The 18,789-nt window shown below is 36.0% G+C and overlaps 1 protein-coding gene and 1 long non-coding RNA gene across 5 annotated transcripts in view; one reads left to right on the forward strand and one right to left on the reverse strand.

Annotated features, from left to right (window-relative positions):
- LOC149800576 (uncharacterized) overlaps window positions 1-2,926 on the forward strand; it is an 87,183-nt gene extending 84,257 nt beyond the window's left edge. Inside the window, exon 3 of the long non-coding RNA XR_016420524.1 lies at window positions 2,796-2,926. This is a non-coding gene — a long non-coding RNA (uncharacterized LOC149800576). The remainder of the gene's footprint in view (window positions 1-2,795) is intronic.
- Window positions 1-7,852, reverse strand: part of LOC149800577 (follistatin-like) — an 84,477-nt gene extending 76,625 nt beyond the window's left edge. For 2 of the 4 annotated variants that reach the window (XM_089954527.1, XM_089954524.1), the window contains exon 1: window positions 7,064-7,849. Coding sequence is in view for 3 of the 4 variants with exons in the window: in XM_089954524.1 (XP_089810650.1) it covers window positions 7,064-7,160 (97 nt within the window). In the remaining variant the exon portion in view is untranslated. Of the gene's footprint in view, window positions 1-7,063 lie in introns of all 4 variants that reach the window. The other 2 variants (XM_089954526.1, XM_089954525.1) reach the window with 2 other exon arrangements.
- Between the last annotated feature and the right edge of the window lie 10,937 nt (window positions 7,853-18,789).

Here is an 18,789-nt window from a genome sequence, read left to right on the forward strand (position 1 = left end):
ATCACAGAACAAGAAAACTGACATTTTGTGTGTAGAAAACTAACTAGAATATCAATACAAAAATATTGAACAATTTAAAATGCACATTACTGTCCTAAGTGCTTCATTTTTTTAATTAATTAAAATCTGATATCTAAATAGACCTAATTATATAAATATTTATTATCTTCATCGATAAATATATAATATGTAATCAATTATATATATTTAAAGAAATACAATTCTCTCTCTCTCTCTCTTTCTCTCTCTCTCTCTCAAAAGACACACACACCTTGGAATATGGAATGGTTGGCAAGGTGGCAAGTAAGATCAAATGAGAAAGTGTAACTGGTTACGGCTGCACAGCAGCCCAATTTGAACACTTCTAAACTAACTGATTAGGTTAATTTGCTGTATGATTTATCATTCTACATTTCCACCACAACCCCAAACCCCACCCCACTATCATTTCGGTGTACAGAAGCATATAGGTATTTATTTACGAGCATGGATAAAAGCATAATGTAGTGCCTGACAAAATCCTGAATCCTAGCAGGAAGGTACATCATCGTTTAATCAGAAACCACACTGATGTATGTGTCCATATGTTCACACATGAAGGACAAGATTCCAAGTCAAACAGGTGCCATACCTCTGTTAAGCTTTGTTGGAAAATAATGAACATTTAACTTGACCTAGGACGTCACAATTTAAAACCCGATATTAAATCTGGTTTAAATGCACGATGTCCTTGAAACGTTAACTGAGCGGAAACAAGATGGGACAGACGGACATGAATTATTTTGATGGGACAGATGGATATGGAATGTTTTGATAGGAGTGCGGGACATGAATTGTCTTGACGGGACAGATGGACAGAAGTCTCCGTAAAGAGGTCATTTCAGTGTCAGATAATGAAGAGATTTTTATGGTCTCGAGTTACTTGAAAAAACAAAGAAATAAACAGAAAGCAGGCTTGAGTTTCACGAAGAACTATAAACGCATTAGCAAATTCGAGACTACAAGCATATCAACACATTCAACATTGAAATTTATTTGGAAAGCCATTGGGATTCAATTAGAACTTCATACGTTTGGACTGGTGATTGAACTTTCAGGACTATTGGGGATTCAATTTACAAAACTGCGAATTCTAATGAACGTCTCACTAGGGGTATACATTATTTGTTAAATTTTTACAAAACTTGTTGATTTTCGCTCTTTCATGTTACTTAGTTTAAGACCACAGAGTCGCAACCATACAGGAATGGCTTAACTGGAAACTCCTCCTTACGTCTAGTGATGGATCTATAGCTTCATATCGGTGCAGCGCATAAAGGGAAAAAACGTACAAAGATGGCTGCCTAAAAGCACCGTATCTATAGCGTCATATCGGTGCAGCGCATAAAAGGGAAAAACGTACAAAGATGGCTGCCTAAAAGCACAGTACAAAGCTGTCAGCGATTAGTTAAAACCTACGTCAATAAAATAGGTTACTATTTTCCAATCGCGAAATCAACTTATGTAGATGCTAAACTTTGTGCCACTAAAATGTGTTCGCTAGTGTCCAAATAGTATTTGCTCTACAACTACATAAAGGCGAGGCCTTGGAATTAAACCAACATGGCTGACATGCAAATACCGTCAAGAAATGTTTTCAGTCACCAGTGCCTGCGATACATTACTAACATGACACTCATTTTAACATGCTGTTCATCGCTCATGCTCCTTCGCTGCCTATTTAGATTTCCAGGTCGTCTAAACCTAAGTACATTGTCTCTGCGCAGTAGTGTATGAGCGCGGTTAGATAGTATCAGCAATTTCCGTCAGGTTGTGATTTGACTTCGGAAGTAGTAGAAGGATTAAACATCAATTTTGACGTGTTTGTTGATTCGAACCTGTCTTAGTGCGCCACCTATGTTACGAGAGTAAAGACCGAAAATGTTCCGATTGCGATTTTGTCTCCTTCTGTCGCAATATTGTTCTTTGTGAACGTAAGTAGTTCAGAATTGAGTTCCCAATGGCGACGAAGTACATCCTATGTTTCCTTCTCGACTTGATGGAAAAGGAAGAGAATGTTCCGATAACCGGTCCCACCTTACTTTTCTTACCACGTACCGAAATCTAACGGAAAACAATGGAAAAGAAGACTGTTTATGACGGGTTAGATGCGCTTCATTGTGAAGTCAGTGGTACGTTGTGACGTCCGCCACGTGCACCTTTGTAACGTCGTCTTTACTGTGCTCCACCATTGCAGCAAAGCATTCGAATTCCCTAGTTTCCTAACTGCATATTTGGAAAAATCTTCATATTCTACACAAAATCCGTTATAGAGAAGGATCACAGCAAATACATTCTAAATGTATATTTTTTTGTTTTCAAAGCGGAAAATTTTATCGATGTTACTATGTAGTGCCATGCATAAGCGCGTTCAGTGCCATTATCCTACGTAATTGACGTAACCCAACAGAAAGGCATTAGTGATTTCAATCGTATGTTTACGACATTTGCAGTTTATTAAATAATGAAAGAGAAAACAAGGGTTATACAGATCGCAATTTCAACGAAAACTGAAATCTAATTTGAAGGACACCGGTCATTAACATCGTGGAAATGCGTAGTTTTATATCACAAAATGCCGGGACATTTTGCCAAACAGGAATAGCTCGAGGTGATACATTTTGGCTTAAGTGTGTTGGATTGATAGTGAGTACGTGATAGTCACGTGTTAAGAGTGTTTTATGACTATGCTTAGTGTATGATCCCCGGGGTAGATGGTGAATCATATTTCTTTCTTTCTTTTTCATCCGAGACAGATGATCCAGACCTAATCGCCAAACAAGTCAAGAGCAATTTATTAGACGGTCGCTACTCCAAAATGGATAGGGGGCATTTCATAGGTTAGTGCCAGAAGGTCTAGAACAAAAAAGCCACGCAAGACCTCCCGGCTTAATAAAAAAGTTTGTTCTTGCCAAGAAGTGATTTTGTTTTCTCTGTTTACTTAGTTCACTAACTTTTGTATTAAATTTAAAGTTAGTATTGCGGAGCTCTGTATTGATCTTCAAAAACACGTACAAAAAGTCAAAATTGTACTGATACTTTGGATTTTGCACTCAAGTAGTTATCGCCAAAACGGAGTCTTATGTTACGTGTTTAGGTTCGAATAAACAGTAACACACGAAAGAGTGAAAACAACAAGCTTTGAAAAATATAGTAATTTATTTCCCTGGAAAAATTCTGTAAAAATGAAAAAGAAATATGAACTTACGGTTTTAAGAATCAAATCCAAAAAATAATCCATGAATAAAATTTTAGAAGTCCTAATAATAAAATGTTCTAATGATTTCAAGTTCGAGTCCCGACGAAAAATCCAACATGGAAGACGATGACGTATGCTGTAATCTGTAGTGTTGAAGTCTACAGTTCCTTATAGAAACAAGAAATATCGCCCCGGCTTTAGAAATCTGAGTACATTATTTTTTTTAAAAGCTGTCTTTGTTCAAGAATCCCATCTGAGCACACGTACTGTCCAGGGAAGTTTTTAAAATCCTTTTGAATCAAAGTAATTTGAAAAATCTATAAGGGACACAACACCTTCCAGTTTAAATAAAAACGCCCAACTGTGTTTACTTCTCTAATAAGATGGTTTAAAACTTGAATTTTACGCCCCGCATAAGGGTCACGTGGTCATGTTTACATATTTAAAAAATCACGTTGCCCCTGTGTGTCCTTGATAAGACCCAATAATTTTACTCTGAGAATTAAAGTTGCTTACTTCACTAAAAACTATTTACAAGTCTAGGGTCATATATTCAATACAGCCTCGATCTCACTCTTATAAGACCCACAATAAAAAATAAATAAAAATGAACTTGTTGACGTGGCTGTTACTAAATTTTGAATCAAGGTTAAGATCCAGGTCAACACCTGGTGTTTACTAAAACGAACAGTCAAGGTCAAACTATATTCTGGAAAAGTATCATCTCCAGTGAATAAATTTACATTACAATGTAATGAAACTTATTTAAAAAAACCCAAACATTTCCAACTGACAAACAAACAATTAAATTGAAATAAATATATATTAAATCAGATATAATTAAATAAAATTTACATAACACAAAGCACAAAAGGATGAAAATAAAATCAGTGTGTCAAAAATAATATCATTACATAATTTGGTCATAAAATCCAATATTTACTGCTACTCGATCAGATAAACATGTATTGATTATTGATCAAATAAAGCCAAGTATTGATCAAAGATTGTTAAAAACAAGCAACTATTAATACACCAAAGGTCAGTCCAATTTAAACTTTATCCGCTTCATTCATTATTAAATTGATAAGAAAAAAATTGTCTGCAAGTTTAAGAACTGATCATTCTAATCAGTGTTTATTTTCATTTTTCGCTGTATATATAATCGCTTTGTACCTCACCGTATGGAGGCTATCTGATATTAAATGAGTCTGTCTTTACACTACAACAAAATCTACACGCCTAATTACATTTTATCACCAGTGTTCAATAAATAATGATAAATTATAATAACAAATAATAATGACAAATTATAATAACAAATAATACATTTCTTTTGGAAATCTAAATACCATGAACTCTTATATGATGCAGGATATCCCAATTTCCTATTTTAAAGTACAAAAGACTGATCTTGGCTTACATTTTCGTTCCGTATATTTATTTTTAGACTTTGGCTGGTATCCATAATAAAGGCGATTACTCCTATACTTCGTTTCTTACCGATGAGCAGTAAATACGCGCACATATTGTTTCAAGCTTTTACATTTGGTCGCACTTGCTAAATGGAGTCCACGCTGCGAGCAGGGAAATGCATATTGTATTGCTTTTGCATATACTGTTTTATTTGCAGGTGAACAGTCTTAAAAAGGAAAAGTATCACTTCGAAGTATTGTATGTCTGTTATAGGTTCCATTTTTTTAGCGTTATTTTAACACTATTGTTTTTTAGGTCGCCTGTCAATGACGGCTTTACTCGGTCAGTTAGTAGGAAAACATAAATGGCAACATGATATCGTCTTTGGAACAGTAATCAAGTCGCGATTTTCTCCATATTCACATTGCAACCTTTAGAAACAGTATGGAACTTAGGTAATATATCACGCATGAGTAGAAAGCTATTCCGATCATATTTTGTCCACCATTTTCAAGCAACACAAATGTCTGTGATGGAGATTGCATTCTATGTAAAAGGAAGATTGGAAAGCTACTCCCAGTGTTAAACAGTTCCTAGCTTGATGTTCCAACCCAGATTCTCTATTGACAACACCTTTTGTTACCCACTATGATCTGACATGTACGTATATGTTACAATAAATCCATGTAGAGTAGTAGATATCGTTAACATTTAGTAAGATAAACGCATGAGTAAGGATCATATACAAAGCTTCCTTTGATTACAAAAAAAAACAAAATCATGGACAGGCGCAAAAGAGAAACGAGCGACAGTGTTGCAAAGACATATTTGTGCGAGTACACAGATAGTGGGAAGCGATTACTCAACCCTCCGTTCTTTGTTACACTAGGCATCTCCATTATCCTAGATTTACTAGGGGTATTGTTAAGTTTTATGCATGAAAATGGCCTATTGTTTTGCGTCATGAATGTGTCTTTGATTTTATACATGTGTTGCCTTATTTCATTCACCTGTTGGCACAATACTTTATGAGGAAAAGAGACATTTACGGGCTTACGGCAGTGAGAACTTGTTATTGATAAACAATGATACAGTCCTACAGTTTCTTCATTACCGCACCTTTTCGTCTCTTCATGTTTCTACTTTCGCCAGGAAAGGCAACAAGACCCTGGCATTTACAGTCAATACTTGAGACGACAACGCTATGTTGAAAGCTCCATGGTCCAACTTAAATTGGTCTTGGACGTCTTGAACGGTCGTGATTTGCTCTAGTTATATACGACCATGACGAATAACCTATTTGTTCCTTCACAACTTACGGTATTGGCAGGCGGTGTGCCCAAGTTCCAACTACCATAACCACTTTAAAATGTGTGTGTGTGTGTGTGTGTTGTTTGATCTGCTTATTTGTTTGCTGCTTCGAATACTGTTTTCACAGCCCGTCAGCTAACCGGTGTATGCAAATAATTAATACGGTGGGCACGAAATTCCAGCACTGTGGACCTGTCAAGAGAAAAGTACGGATACTAACGACGTAAGAGTTAATCTTTTTTTCTGTGAAAGTGTGTGTGTGTGTGTGTGTGTGTGTGTGTGTGTGTGTGTGTGTGTGAGTGTGTGTGTGTGTGTGATTTAAATTTTTAGCGTAGCTTTAACAATTTTTCAGTCATATCGCTACGATGTCTGCAGTGTGACAGTTTAAGGTGATGTCTAGCACTGGGGCATCACTGCCGCAGACATGTAGCATGATGTCCCACGCAGCCAGATTATCCTGACAACAGGCCAACCAGTCCAAACACTAACCTCTTAATGCTGAGCGCCAAGCGAGGCAACTGTTAGTACCATTTTGTAAGTCTTTGGTATGACTCGGTTGGGGATCGAACCCGCGACCTCCCGCATCCGAGGCGGACGCTCTAACCAATAGGCTCTGTGAAAGCGCTGAGCGTGTGCAATAAACAGAGTAAAGGAAGATATTTAATCTGCTATTTTATATTGAAAATATGCACTCAAAACTACTCCCCGCCCTCAACAGTTGACATTTTTTAAATTGAATACACAGAGTCAAACTTACTTTATTGTTAGGAAAGAGGGGCAATGTTCCAAAATTCTATATGAAAAGCTGGTCCTTTAAAGTTGTAAAGTTTGGGAATCGTCCACACATTAGCGATAGTGACGGGGAAACTAAACATCTGAATGCTGTCTCAAACTGAGACATGAAAACGGAGCCAGGGTAGAACAATCCTTACCCCCTTCCCTCCCCAAATAGGCTCACCTAACCTCCTGCTAATCTCCCCCCCCCCCCCCCCCCCGCTTTCAGACAATAGCTTGAAGACTTAGTTTCTGAGGCACAAGTCGAACGTACTTAACACGATCAAAACATTGCGTAAGAGCAAATTATCACATTAAACTTACCTGCGGATGGTGAGATCAGGTAAGACAAAATGATGTGCATCGCATGAAAGAGCGCAGAATTTGTCAAGTTGATAATGACTCTATTGAAGGCTTTCATACTGAATAAAAAATATATTCCAAATAAATTTTCGAATTCAATCACATCTCGTGTCCTGTACTCGAACGTACATTCGTCCAAAATCAAACGATGCCCATGTCAAGATCGAAGATCATTTATGTGGATTGCTATTGTACTTCGTCTCTATTTCACAAGAATGGCGAATATCAAACGTTCTGGTAACAAGTATGCAAACTTAATATTCCGTGCACTCGGTCTTTTCTTTTTCCTCACCCGGGCATCTGTATCAGTAGTAAAATTCCTGGATAGTTCGCGTTTTTGTTTGTATGGCCAGCCACGTGACAGGGGCGGGACTATCGAGTTCGGGCGTGGCCTTGAGATTTACTATGAATTTTACACACGTTCGTAGTAAAAGAGGCGGCAAAACTGACGATCCTTTCATAAAATTAAATATTCCGTTAACCAATGCGAAGGCATAATTATAGCTTCCATTCCTATGTCGTATTATCGGTTATCCAGCTATTTTCTGGTATGATGGGTTCTCATTATTCGCACTAGCTTAAACTGTGTGTAGTAGGAAGCAAAGGTACACACAGGGAGAACTGTTGTAGAGAAAGGTGAGCTCTGCTGTATGAGGGTCGACCGACAAAGTCTCTTTGATAGTATCTCGTCTGTATGCACTTACGTCCTAGGCAGTTCAGCAAGTTTTGCACCACACAGCAGTAAGTATTGGAGAGTCGCCAGTGAGAAAGGAGATACCAAATCAACCCGAGTAAACGTTGAGTAAACATTCAGAAAGAACATCCCATAACTATTTGTCACTGACAACTAAACGTGACAAGTACACTGTCAAATCATGGTAGAACATAGTAAACTTGACAAGTAAACTCTCATATGATGGCAGAACATGGACAAAGCCTATAATTAAACAAAAAGGCTTGAATTTTCATATATCCCAGCTTTAAGAATCAATCTACCATGCGAGGCAGACGACAAGTTACTGGTAATCAATTACAACTTAACATACTTAGTTTTTTTTTTTTAAATGTACACGACTCTAACAGAGAAGTATCTAAGGGGAATAAGCAGCGAAAACTGTCACTCAAAACATGATATCTCTGAAGTTTTGATTCCATCAACAAACATTATTACCTAAATAATTTTTAAGGAATGAGTCGAGTGACCAAGCATGTATACTACATTGAACAACTGAACTGAGATGATACTCGTGTATTCAACTAAGATGACACTCGTATATCCAACTGAGATGATACTCGTATATCCAACTGAGATGATACTTGTATATCCAACTGAGATAATACTCGTATATCCAACTGAGATGATACTCGTTTACCAAACTGAGATGATACTCGTATATCCAACTGAGATGACACTCGTATATCCAACTGAGATGACACCCGTATATCCAACTGAGATGACACTCGTATATCCAACTGAGATGATACTCGTATATCCAACTGAGATGACACTCGTATATCCAACTGAGATGACACTCGTGCATCCAACTGAGATGACACTCGTATATCCTACTGAGATGATACTCGTATATCCAACTGAGATGACACTCGACTCGTATATCCAACTGAGATGACACTCGTATATCCAACTGAGATGACACTCGTATATCCAACTGAGATGATACTCGTATATCCAACTGCTGTAGTATACATAGCGTGGCTAAAACTTTTAAATCCATCCTCACTTGAGGAGACAAACTACCGACCCACCCCGCTCAGAAAAACACCTTACATTACTGTGATGTTTTACATTCATGCCGACGATGCAATATATTTAAAAACCTCTAAAAACAAAATTTGGTGCGGGCGGAAGGGGTTTGCCAGCGGCGGTTTTAGAGCTCTGTACCATATGATTACAATGGGCCCTCAAAATCTCATTTCTATACCACTGAAGAAATTCTGTGAATATTCATAGAAAAATACAAGTTTGTTTTTAAAAAAATGAAACCTACATTTAAATAATCTGCTTTAATTATATTTTGTTTCAAACAAACTTCAAAATTTTCGGATTCTAGCTTGCGAGCACGGGACGATTGCACTTTTCACACATCGCTAATCCCGCTGCTGGCAATGCATATTAGCTGTCGATCAGTTGTTAACCCCCATATACAGCTAGGGAATTTTTTAAATTTTTTTTAGTGGTATTCCAGCTTATTATTGATCTCGAACTTTGAATTGCAAGCAATACATAAAGACAGATCATGAAAGTCAAGTTTTTCTAATTGCTTTTGGGTTAAACGAACACATTCCGTACGTTCTACGTCAAGTTAGTCTTTGTATATAAGAAATCAATATATAGACCTAACGTCACACCATGCCTCGTAAATTTAGGATATATTTACATTTCTTAGCTACAGTCTATTCTGACAGCTGAACACAATCACAATGTGTGTGTGTGTGTGTGTGTGTGTGTGTGTGTGTGTGTGTGTGTTGAAATAGAAATTGGTAACTGTGCAGTTACAAAACTGATGAAGCTCATCATCATCATGTTAACGTACAAACACAAAACAAACACGTAAAGTCATAACACCGACAAAGCCTTAACTACATTATATGAGTAAATGGGTGAAAATGTACAGCCAAGAAGAAAAAGACAAGAACTAAAAAAAGATCAGACGAATTGCAGTATCCGAATGTATGAAATACACTTCTATTTTGGGGTGGGGTAATCATTTTGTCACACATACATTGACTAATCTTTGTAGATGAGTGTTATCCGAAAGGAGACTATAAAAATCTTTTTGACTTAGACAAATGACAGGTATAGTACACAGTTACCTCCCCTAGAGTTGACCGAAACAAGGAATATATTCAGCAAATAACATTTTGTAATGTTAAAAACTATGTTGATACTAACGGGGTGATATGTAATGTGTGACCTGGTTGCATGTCATTCAAGCACTTGTTACTTCCCTTGAGTCAGTTGTGTACCGTATCAATACGCAAAAATTTGTGGCCAACCTTTGATGAAGAAGTATCATGCATTATTTATATAGCAGACATGTAGCATGATGTCCCACCCAGTCACATTATCCGGACACCAGGCCGACCAGTCCTAACAATAACCACTTAATGATGAGCACCAAGCGAAGCAGCTGTTAGTACCATTTTTTAAAGTCTTTGGATATGACTCGGCCAGGGATCGAACCCATCACCTTCCGCATCCGAGGCGGACGCACTAACCACTAGGCCACCGGAGACATCAACGGAAATTTTTCAGCTGAGTCATGTTAATTTACACGATTTGACTGGTTCTGTTTCAATTTTTTTTTAATGGAAACTGTATGAATGTATGTACTGAAATATACGCAGGGTCAACGGGGTGGGGCAATTGAGAATATATCCCCGGGCCCGGGCCCGTAAGGGTGCTCTAGCCGAACAACACTTTTAAGTTTATAAAAGAAAGGAAAATTGAACAAGAACTAGGAAAGGCCCGGGTGTTTCTTATCCCAGGGCCCGTGATCGCTCTCTACGGCCATGGATATATGTACTAAAAACTTTTCTATCACAATATGGTCGCAATGTAACTATGATAGGACACGTTCCGATGCGTCATTTGTAATTCCAAACAAGCAAATCTGAAATCTAAAATTTGGTGTAGATCTCTAACAAATATGAGATTTCAAATATGTTGTCGCGGGTTGTTTTTCAGCTGTCCGATATATTTTTTAAGGAGTTTGACGCAAAGAAATATATAAGTAACTGAAAATTGTGAAAACCATCAAGTTTTGTAAAATTCATCAAGTAATTTTTCCCTAGAATAAAAAGAAAATACTCGAAACGAACTGACAGTACCGTGAAGTAAATCCAAAATACTCCTAAAGGTTATATCACATGTCCAGTTGAATTCTAGTGGTATTTAAAATAAATTCCAAAATTGAATGTGTTGATGTGGATGTAGTCTCGAACGTGGTAATGTGCCAATGGTATGAAAAGTTGCGATGTGTTAACAATCTTTCCATTTATCACAATAATATAATCCAAAATGTGCTTGACTGAATTCACTATAATTCCAAATTGATGTTTTAGTTCAAGAATATAATAGAACACTTTGTAATGCCAAAGAAGAATAATTTTAATAGATAAATCCACTCAAATTAAAAACTGAACAAACAATAAGACTAATTCATTTTTGGATGTTAAGGAACGAATTGTGAATTCTTAGGTAAATCACTTCACATACCCCTCCACTTGATCTAGTTTGCAATTACCATTTTCCGGAAAATACTTTGTCAACTTAACGGAAATTTTCCTTTCAGGGACTTTCTAACGTCAGAATCAAGACTATATCTTTAACGCAAACTGAAGTAAACATGATTGCAATTAATAATGATCTGAATATCTAATCCGCAAGCACAGATACAATTTCATATTTGTATTATGTTGCTTGCAAAATAAAAGTCACTGGTCAATTAGACTTAATTTTGGACTAAGGTCAATTACAAAATACAGATATACATAACTTTTAGTCATTAAAAAGCCAACGAACAATGCAAATTATATATACAGAACAGTGGTCTGTATAAGTTGGATCCATCATATCCTCTCTCTCTCTCACACACACACACACGCACACTGTTAATTTGCACTTGATTCTCTAATAAATACACTTTATATATATATATATATATATATATATATATATATATATATATATATATATATATATATATATATATATATATATATATATATATATATATATATATATATATATATATACACATACATACATACATACATACATACATATATATATATATATATATATATATATATATATATATATATATATATATATATATATATATATATATATATATATATATATATATATATATATATATATATATATATAAGTAATTTTTTTCTAATTATTATTACTTTGTGAAAACAAAAAAGTGCGAAATTTGAGAAATCTATGCTGAGTATGAGATGATCTTGCAGTCTACATAATTTGACAGTATATTATTTTGGTCACTGCAGTATTTCATCACCATCACATTAAATCCCCTGCTCGAAACTTACTATCTCCAAAAAATATCTGATTTTCTTCGAACACAGAGTTGACAACATTGTAAACACATGCGGAAACCATGTTTAAACTTAATCCTTTCCTTCTTAGACACGATAGTCACGACTTTAATATACGAGGATTTTCCGTAGGAAAATAAATCTTTTCCGCCATGATCCTCCATAAATGGAGTAGGAGTGGCGTCTCCCATCATCATTCCACGATATTTCTACTGTACATTAGACAAATTTAAATCAAGATTAAAACACAAACGGAAAATCGAAGGTTTTATTTCTACATACTCAAGCTTTTGTTGAGTTGTTCTAGCTCTAAAAACGTGCATTTCTATATTTCTTTGAAGGCGACTTTCAGAGGACCCGGGGAATATATTCTCTATAAAAAGATCACAATAGTTGGACCAGTAAAGTGCTATGTCAATGAGGAGAACGCTGCTCAAACTGGCAGTACATTAAGTGTACAGATGCACTGAATTAAAAATATTTACTTGTATAGTCGTCTATAATATCACTGACTGAGGACTGTGTAACTAAGACGTGAGAAAATTCATACCCCCCCCCATTCTTACTTGATTACCGGACACTAATGTTAGGAATAGTTTAATACAAGGGTGATCACTTAAAGTTAAATATTTTGCTGCCAGTGTTTAAAGTTTGGTGAAAAAAATATTAAACAAAATTTGACGCAGACATATGAAAAAAGCATGAAACGGAGTTAAGTGGAAACGTATCATTGTCTATATTTATGGCAAATAAATCAGTTCATGTTATTGATCTACGTTTGTTTATTTTATTTGTTTCCGACTGAAAAATTAACGGCTGTATATTTTTCGTGAAGGCTTTGGCAACCTAATTTCATCATTATTGTTTAAAGTCAGAATCTTTACTTTTTCATTACTTGAGTCAGTAATCAGCTACAAGTGCTCAGCATTAAGACGCTAGTGTTAGGACTGGTCGGTCTGGTATCAGGATCATGTGACTGGCTGGGACATGATGCTACATGTCTACGTCAAGATTCCCCAGTGCTTGACATCGTAACGATATGACTTAAAACGTATTAAGGCTACGTTAAAATCACGCACACACACACACACACACACACACACACACACACACACACACATGTACATGTTTAGAATACTTCTTGCAACTCTGAAACTGATATTTTTTTTTGCAATAATAAAAGGACCGCTCTGGTGGCCTACTGGTTAGAGCATCCGCCGTGGAGGTCGCGGTTCGAATCCTGGCCGAATCATATCAAATACTTACAAAAATGGTACTAACAGCTATATCGCTAGTCAATCATCATTACGACGTTAGTTTTTTATTTCTTAGAGTGAAAATGATTGTATTTCGTCAGGGTCACACTGGGTAAACGTGATCTGTAGCAAATACTTGCTTCTATAAACTTCTAGAAGATGATCACGTGCCTCTTGTTTATATTTTAGAAAACCAATATAACCCATGTTTTGGAGAATTAATCAAATAGAAGTTGGGCTGTTAAATTGTTAGTTGTATGTTGTGCTTTTTGGAGTTATTTCAAATTACTTGGTTTGGAGTTATTTCAAATTACTTGGATTCAAAAGGATTCATTTTTTATTTTTCTGGTAAATGCCGGTGCTCATGTAATATTTGTGAACAAGGACAGTTTGTTTTAATAAACATTTATTCAGCTATCAGAAACCGGAGTGGTAATTCTTATTTCTACAAGGAACTGTAGACCTCAACACTGCAGACTTTAACATACGTCATTCGTCTTCCATCTTGGATTCTTCGTCGGGATTCGAACTTGAAATCAGTAGAACATTTTGTTATCAAGACTACTTAAATTTTATACTCGGATTATTTTTGGATCATTTTTGGATTTGTTTCTATAAAACTGTAAGATCATATATTTTTCATTTTTACATAATTTTTCAGGGAAGTAAATTATTGTATTTTTTAAAAGCTTGTTGTTTTCACTCTTTCTTGTGTTACTGTTTATTCGAGCCTAAACAAGTGACATAAGAGAAGTTAAAATTAAAATAAATAATGGATCTTGACTGTTATTACTTCTAAAAAAATTAATTTCGGGTCTGTAGTAAAATACTTTTGACATTTTAATGTTAAGATATTGACGATTCAAAATGTGTTAGTGTGAGATATTATTCTCTGATCTATATTGAATGTGACTAGTCGTTTCGAGGGCGTATTTTATATTTCGAAAGAATTATCCATTTGAAATACGATAACTATCATTCGTTCGCATGATTGACCACAATTGTTTAAAACACGACTGTGCCTTCATGAGATTAGTCATCAGACATGGATTAGTATATATGTAGTTGGACTAATACAGGTGTAGTTAACTTGATACAAATAATCACAATGACTAAGCAGGGACTATATCAAGAGATGTTGCCTGAGATTAGAATTATATTTGCTTATAATCAATATGAACTTTAATTCAACTGAAGAAAAAAACAACCCATAACATAACTGTGAGGACGTTGTCCTTGTCAATGGTTATAAAAGACAAGTACCAAAAAAGACATGTATTATTCCTAAGTCAAATTTGACAATTAAAAATACAGCTCCTCAATTTGTATCTGTTCTTTACATAAAGGGAGTCCTTCCTCTCATTCTTTAATTAAAAACGTGTTCGGGTCTTTAACCGTGTATGTCAAATAAAATAGGTTACACAAGGGAATAATTTTCTGATAATAATGTTATCAGAAAATTATTCCCTTGTCTAACATATTTTATTTGACATACACGGTCAAAGGCCGGTTTAAAAAGTTACGTTTCGCGCAACGTATACCACGCAAATCTAAGTCAGAAAATTGCCGATATTTATGGCAGTGTAGAAATTCGATGGGGTAGGTGGATGAAGCGAAAACTGCTTAACAAAGAGGCATATAGCACGGTTGTCGTTAATGTTAAATCCATTTTAATACATATACAGACTATAGACATACCAATAATACATAAGGTTGTGTGAAAAATCGGTCAACATTATTGTGGTGCACGTGTCCAAAGGTCTGATTATTCAGTTCAGAATTAAAGGTTTTTGCCATTTTGTTCATGCAGTTGGCATAAACATTAAATGCCAATTTTTTTTTATTGCATATTTAATCATCAGATTGAAATTGTACCACTCACTATTTTGGAAAAAAAATAAAAACGACAAACTATATCTCTGGTAATTCATGTCGCCCATATATCAAGGTTATGATTGCAACAAATGGTACGATATTTCTGATCGAGATTTCTGCATGAGAAGATTGTGACCGATATAAATGTCGAACTTGCCAAAATCAGAAATACGTTTTGACCCAGTTTGAGCAAGGTTACTCAAGTTCCAATCGATCAAGTTACTTGTACCAATACAGCTGTTGTTATTTCTTACTTACAGCGCGACATCTGCTTTTTTTAATTTTTTATATTTAAATATTTCGCGGCTATGTCTTCCACCTCAAGAGCGAAACCCACCATGTTTAAACACTATATGTCTCTGATGGCTGTTTCGACAACGCAGAATTACAATTACTGCCAGCATTTCACTTTGAGTAAGTTCTTAGCTATCTCTCTCAGATAGGTTAATAACGCAACTTAATTAAATCGCATCTAAGAAATTTACAGAAAATTATTTCGCATAATTCTCCCTCAGGATCCCTTTGGTCACTAGAAGGTACGTCGTCTGTTAATATCAGTCTGAATTTAGTGCAGCATCTGTTGCACTGGAAAGAGAAACGTAAAACAGGGCGGTCACAGCTGCCCACCTGGCCCTATTTCAACAACACTTATAAACTTGAGTGCACTTTCTAATTCCAATCGTGATAATTTATATTTAACAAATTATTTTGTGTACAATCGTGTTGAAAATTGCTTTATTTGGTGACAGTCAAACTATTATTTAAAACTGAGAGAGAGAGAGAGAGAGAGAGAGAGAGCCAGCCAGCCAGCCAGCCAGACAGACAAAGAGTTATCAAAGCGTCGGACCGTTCCAGTGGCCTAGTGGTTAGAGCGTCCGCCGCGGTTGCGGCAGATCGTGGGTTCGATCACCGGCCGAGTCATGCAAAGACATACAGAAATGGTACTAACACCTGCCTCGCTTGGCGCTCAGCATTAAGAGGTCAGTGTTAGGACTGGTCGGCCTGGTGTCTGGACAATGTGACTGGGTGGGACATCATGTTACATGTCTGCGGCATGATGCCCCAGTACTAGACATCACTATAAACTGCCACACTGCAGACATCGTAGCGATATGACTGAAAACTTATTAAAGCTACGTTAAAAGTTCAAATATCACGCTCACACACACGCACACACACACACACACACACACACACACACACACACACTCTCTCTCTCTCTCTCACACATACACGTATCTATGTCAGGAGTAGCTTTCTCGGATGTAACGCCATTACACGGAAACCTACGTTTTACTTCACAGTGCAAGTTTTCAATTGAATTAACATGAATATGTGATGGTAGATATATAACACTGGTCTATAGAAATGTAATAAATTTATTATAACACTGGTCTATAGAAATGTAATAAATTTATTGGTCTATAACACTTGTCTGTACAACGTATTAAAGGTATTCGTCGGTAACATAGGTATGTACAATGTATTAAATGTATTGGTCTACTACACTGGTCTGTACGAATGTTTTATCCAAGTGGCACAAGCTAGTTGGGGTTGTGTATCAAAATGAAAATTATCCGCTCTAATGTATTTTAAATTACGTTCGATCAAAACAGTTGCACATTGACTGTTAGATTTGCACAGGAAAACATATCAATGTAAGCTATACCTCAGAGGATAAAAGGGAATATTTTTTCAGATATTTCTTGAAACAGTTGATTTAGTCACGTTGCTTTGGTCACTTTCATGACTTGGGGTGGGAGTGGGGGAGGATAGATGCGTCCAATACTACTGATGAGTTGTTTCTACCTATTTCTTTTTTCGAAAATAACATCAGTTTTCTGAATGAGGCCTTTCTCATGTTCTAGGTTCCACAGTAGTGCTGGTAAATATTGGGAAGAGACCTCCACCCCCTAGAAAATAAGCAACTGTAGGCACGGGTACACAACCAACATGTGATGCGCGTGTAGATATTGAGAGCATAATAAAACTATACAGGTCACAATCATATGACAAAACAAGAACGCACATCTTGGGGGATACAAACATACATAAACAAACGTTGTTTTCTTTGGTTAAGTGTGTGTGTGTGTGTGTGGGGGAGCATCTCTTTGTTGCCCTCTCAAAAATATTTTTTTACGAGTGGCTTTGTTCTAGGAGTAACCCTATTGATTAGCTATCCGTCAAGGCGAATACTACATCTTTTCTGAGTTCTGAAAGTTATAATTCAGATCTAAATTGTTAACACACCCTCTATCTCAACTCCAATTGGATGTCGCTGTTAACCGATCAAATCGAACTCTCTGACAACGTGGGGACGGATGTGAACAAGTGTGGCTCAATCCGCGGGCTCCCTTTGATCTTACACTAATTATCAACACGTAGAGAAGTCGTGCGATCTAAAGCCTGTGCCGATTCAAGATTCCGGTCTTCTGCCTGGTTACGGTAACCTTGCGTAAGAGATTAACTCTAGCCCGCGGCAATGTTTAGACATCAAACACATGACCACGGCAATTATACATGTCTAAATACCTGGGCTTAGCAAACGTGACAATGTATTTTGTAATTATGATTTTACATTGATACAATAGAGAACAATATGGATGGTACTTCCTTATTTTTTATCCTAAAGGTGAAAGTAAAATTTCTGAAACAACAATATTAGGACTTAGTGTTGCAAGTGTTGTCGGTACATTTTAATATGATATCTAACTACAGACAACGGCTTGTATTTGTGAATTTAACATTACGTTTTCTTAATTACTAGTTACACATAATATAAGTTTTGCAACACTGTTCTATTCAAGTAAATAAATCAGGGATATAAACAATTCATATTAGCTGTAATTTATATTATCCATAATATTCTAAAGAAGAAGACCGTTCTGGTGACCTAAGTGGTTAGAACACCAACCTCAGATGTTACTCTAAGTAATTACGACTTGCAATGAAAAATAATAATAAAAAGTCCTGATATATTATTACCTGACAAAAAATAATTGCAAAAAATAAATTGCTAGTTTTTCACTGAGCAAATAATATTCAATGTGTGAAATTTCAACATCCACGTTAATAATTTACATGATTTTGAGTACCAAATACCCCATTAGAATTGACAAACTGATTGATTTGCATAATTTTGAGTACCAATCACCCCATCAGAATTGACAAACTGATTGATTTGCATGATTTTGAGTACCAATCACTCCATCAGAATTAACAAACTGATTGATTTGCATAATTTTGAGTACTAATCACCCCATCAGAATTGACAAACTGATTGATTTACATGATTTTGAGTACCATTTACCCCATCAGAATTAACAAACTGATTGATTTACATGATTCTGAGTACCATTTACCCCATCAGAATTAACAAACTGATTGATTTACATGATTCTGAGTACCATTTACCCCATCAGAATTGACAAACTGATTGATTTACATGATTCTGAGTACCATTTA

This window comes from Sinohyriopsis cumingii, chromosome 4 (genome assembly GCF_028554795.1).
Source record: "Sinohyriopsis cumingii isolate HCF-2022 chromosome 4, ASM2855479v2, whole genome shotgun sequence".
NCBI lineage: Eukaryota > Metazoa > Mollusca > Bivalvia > Unionida > Unionidae > Sinohyriopsis > Sinohyriopsis cumingii.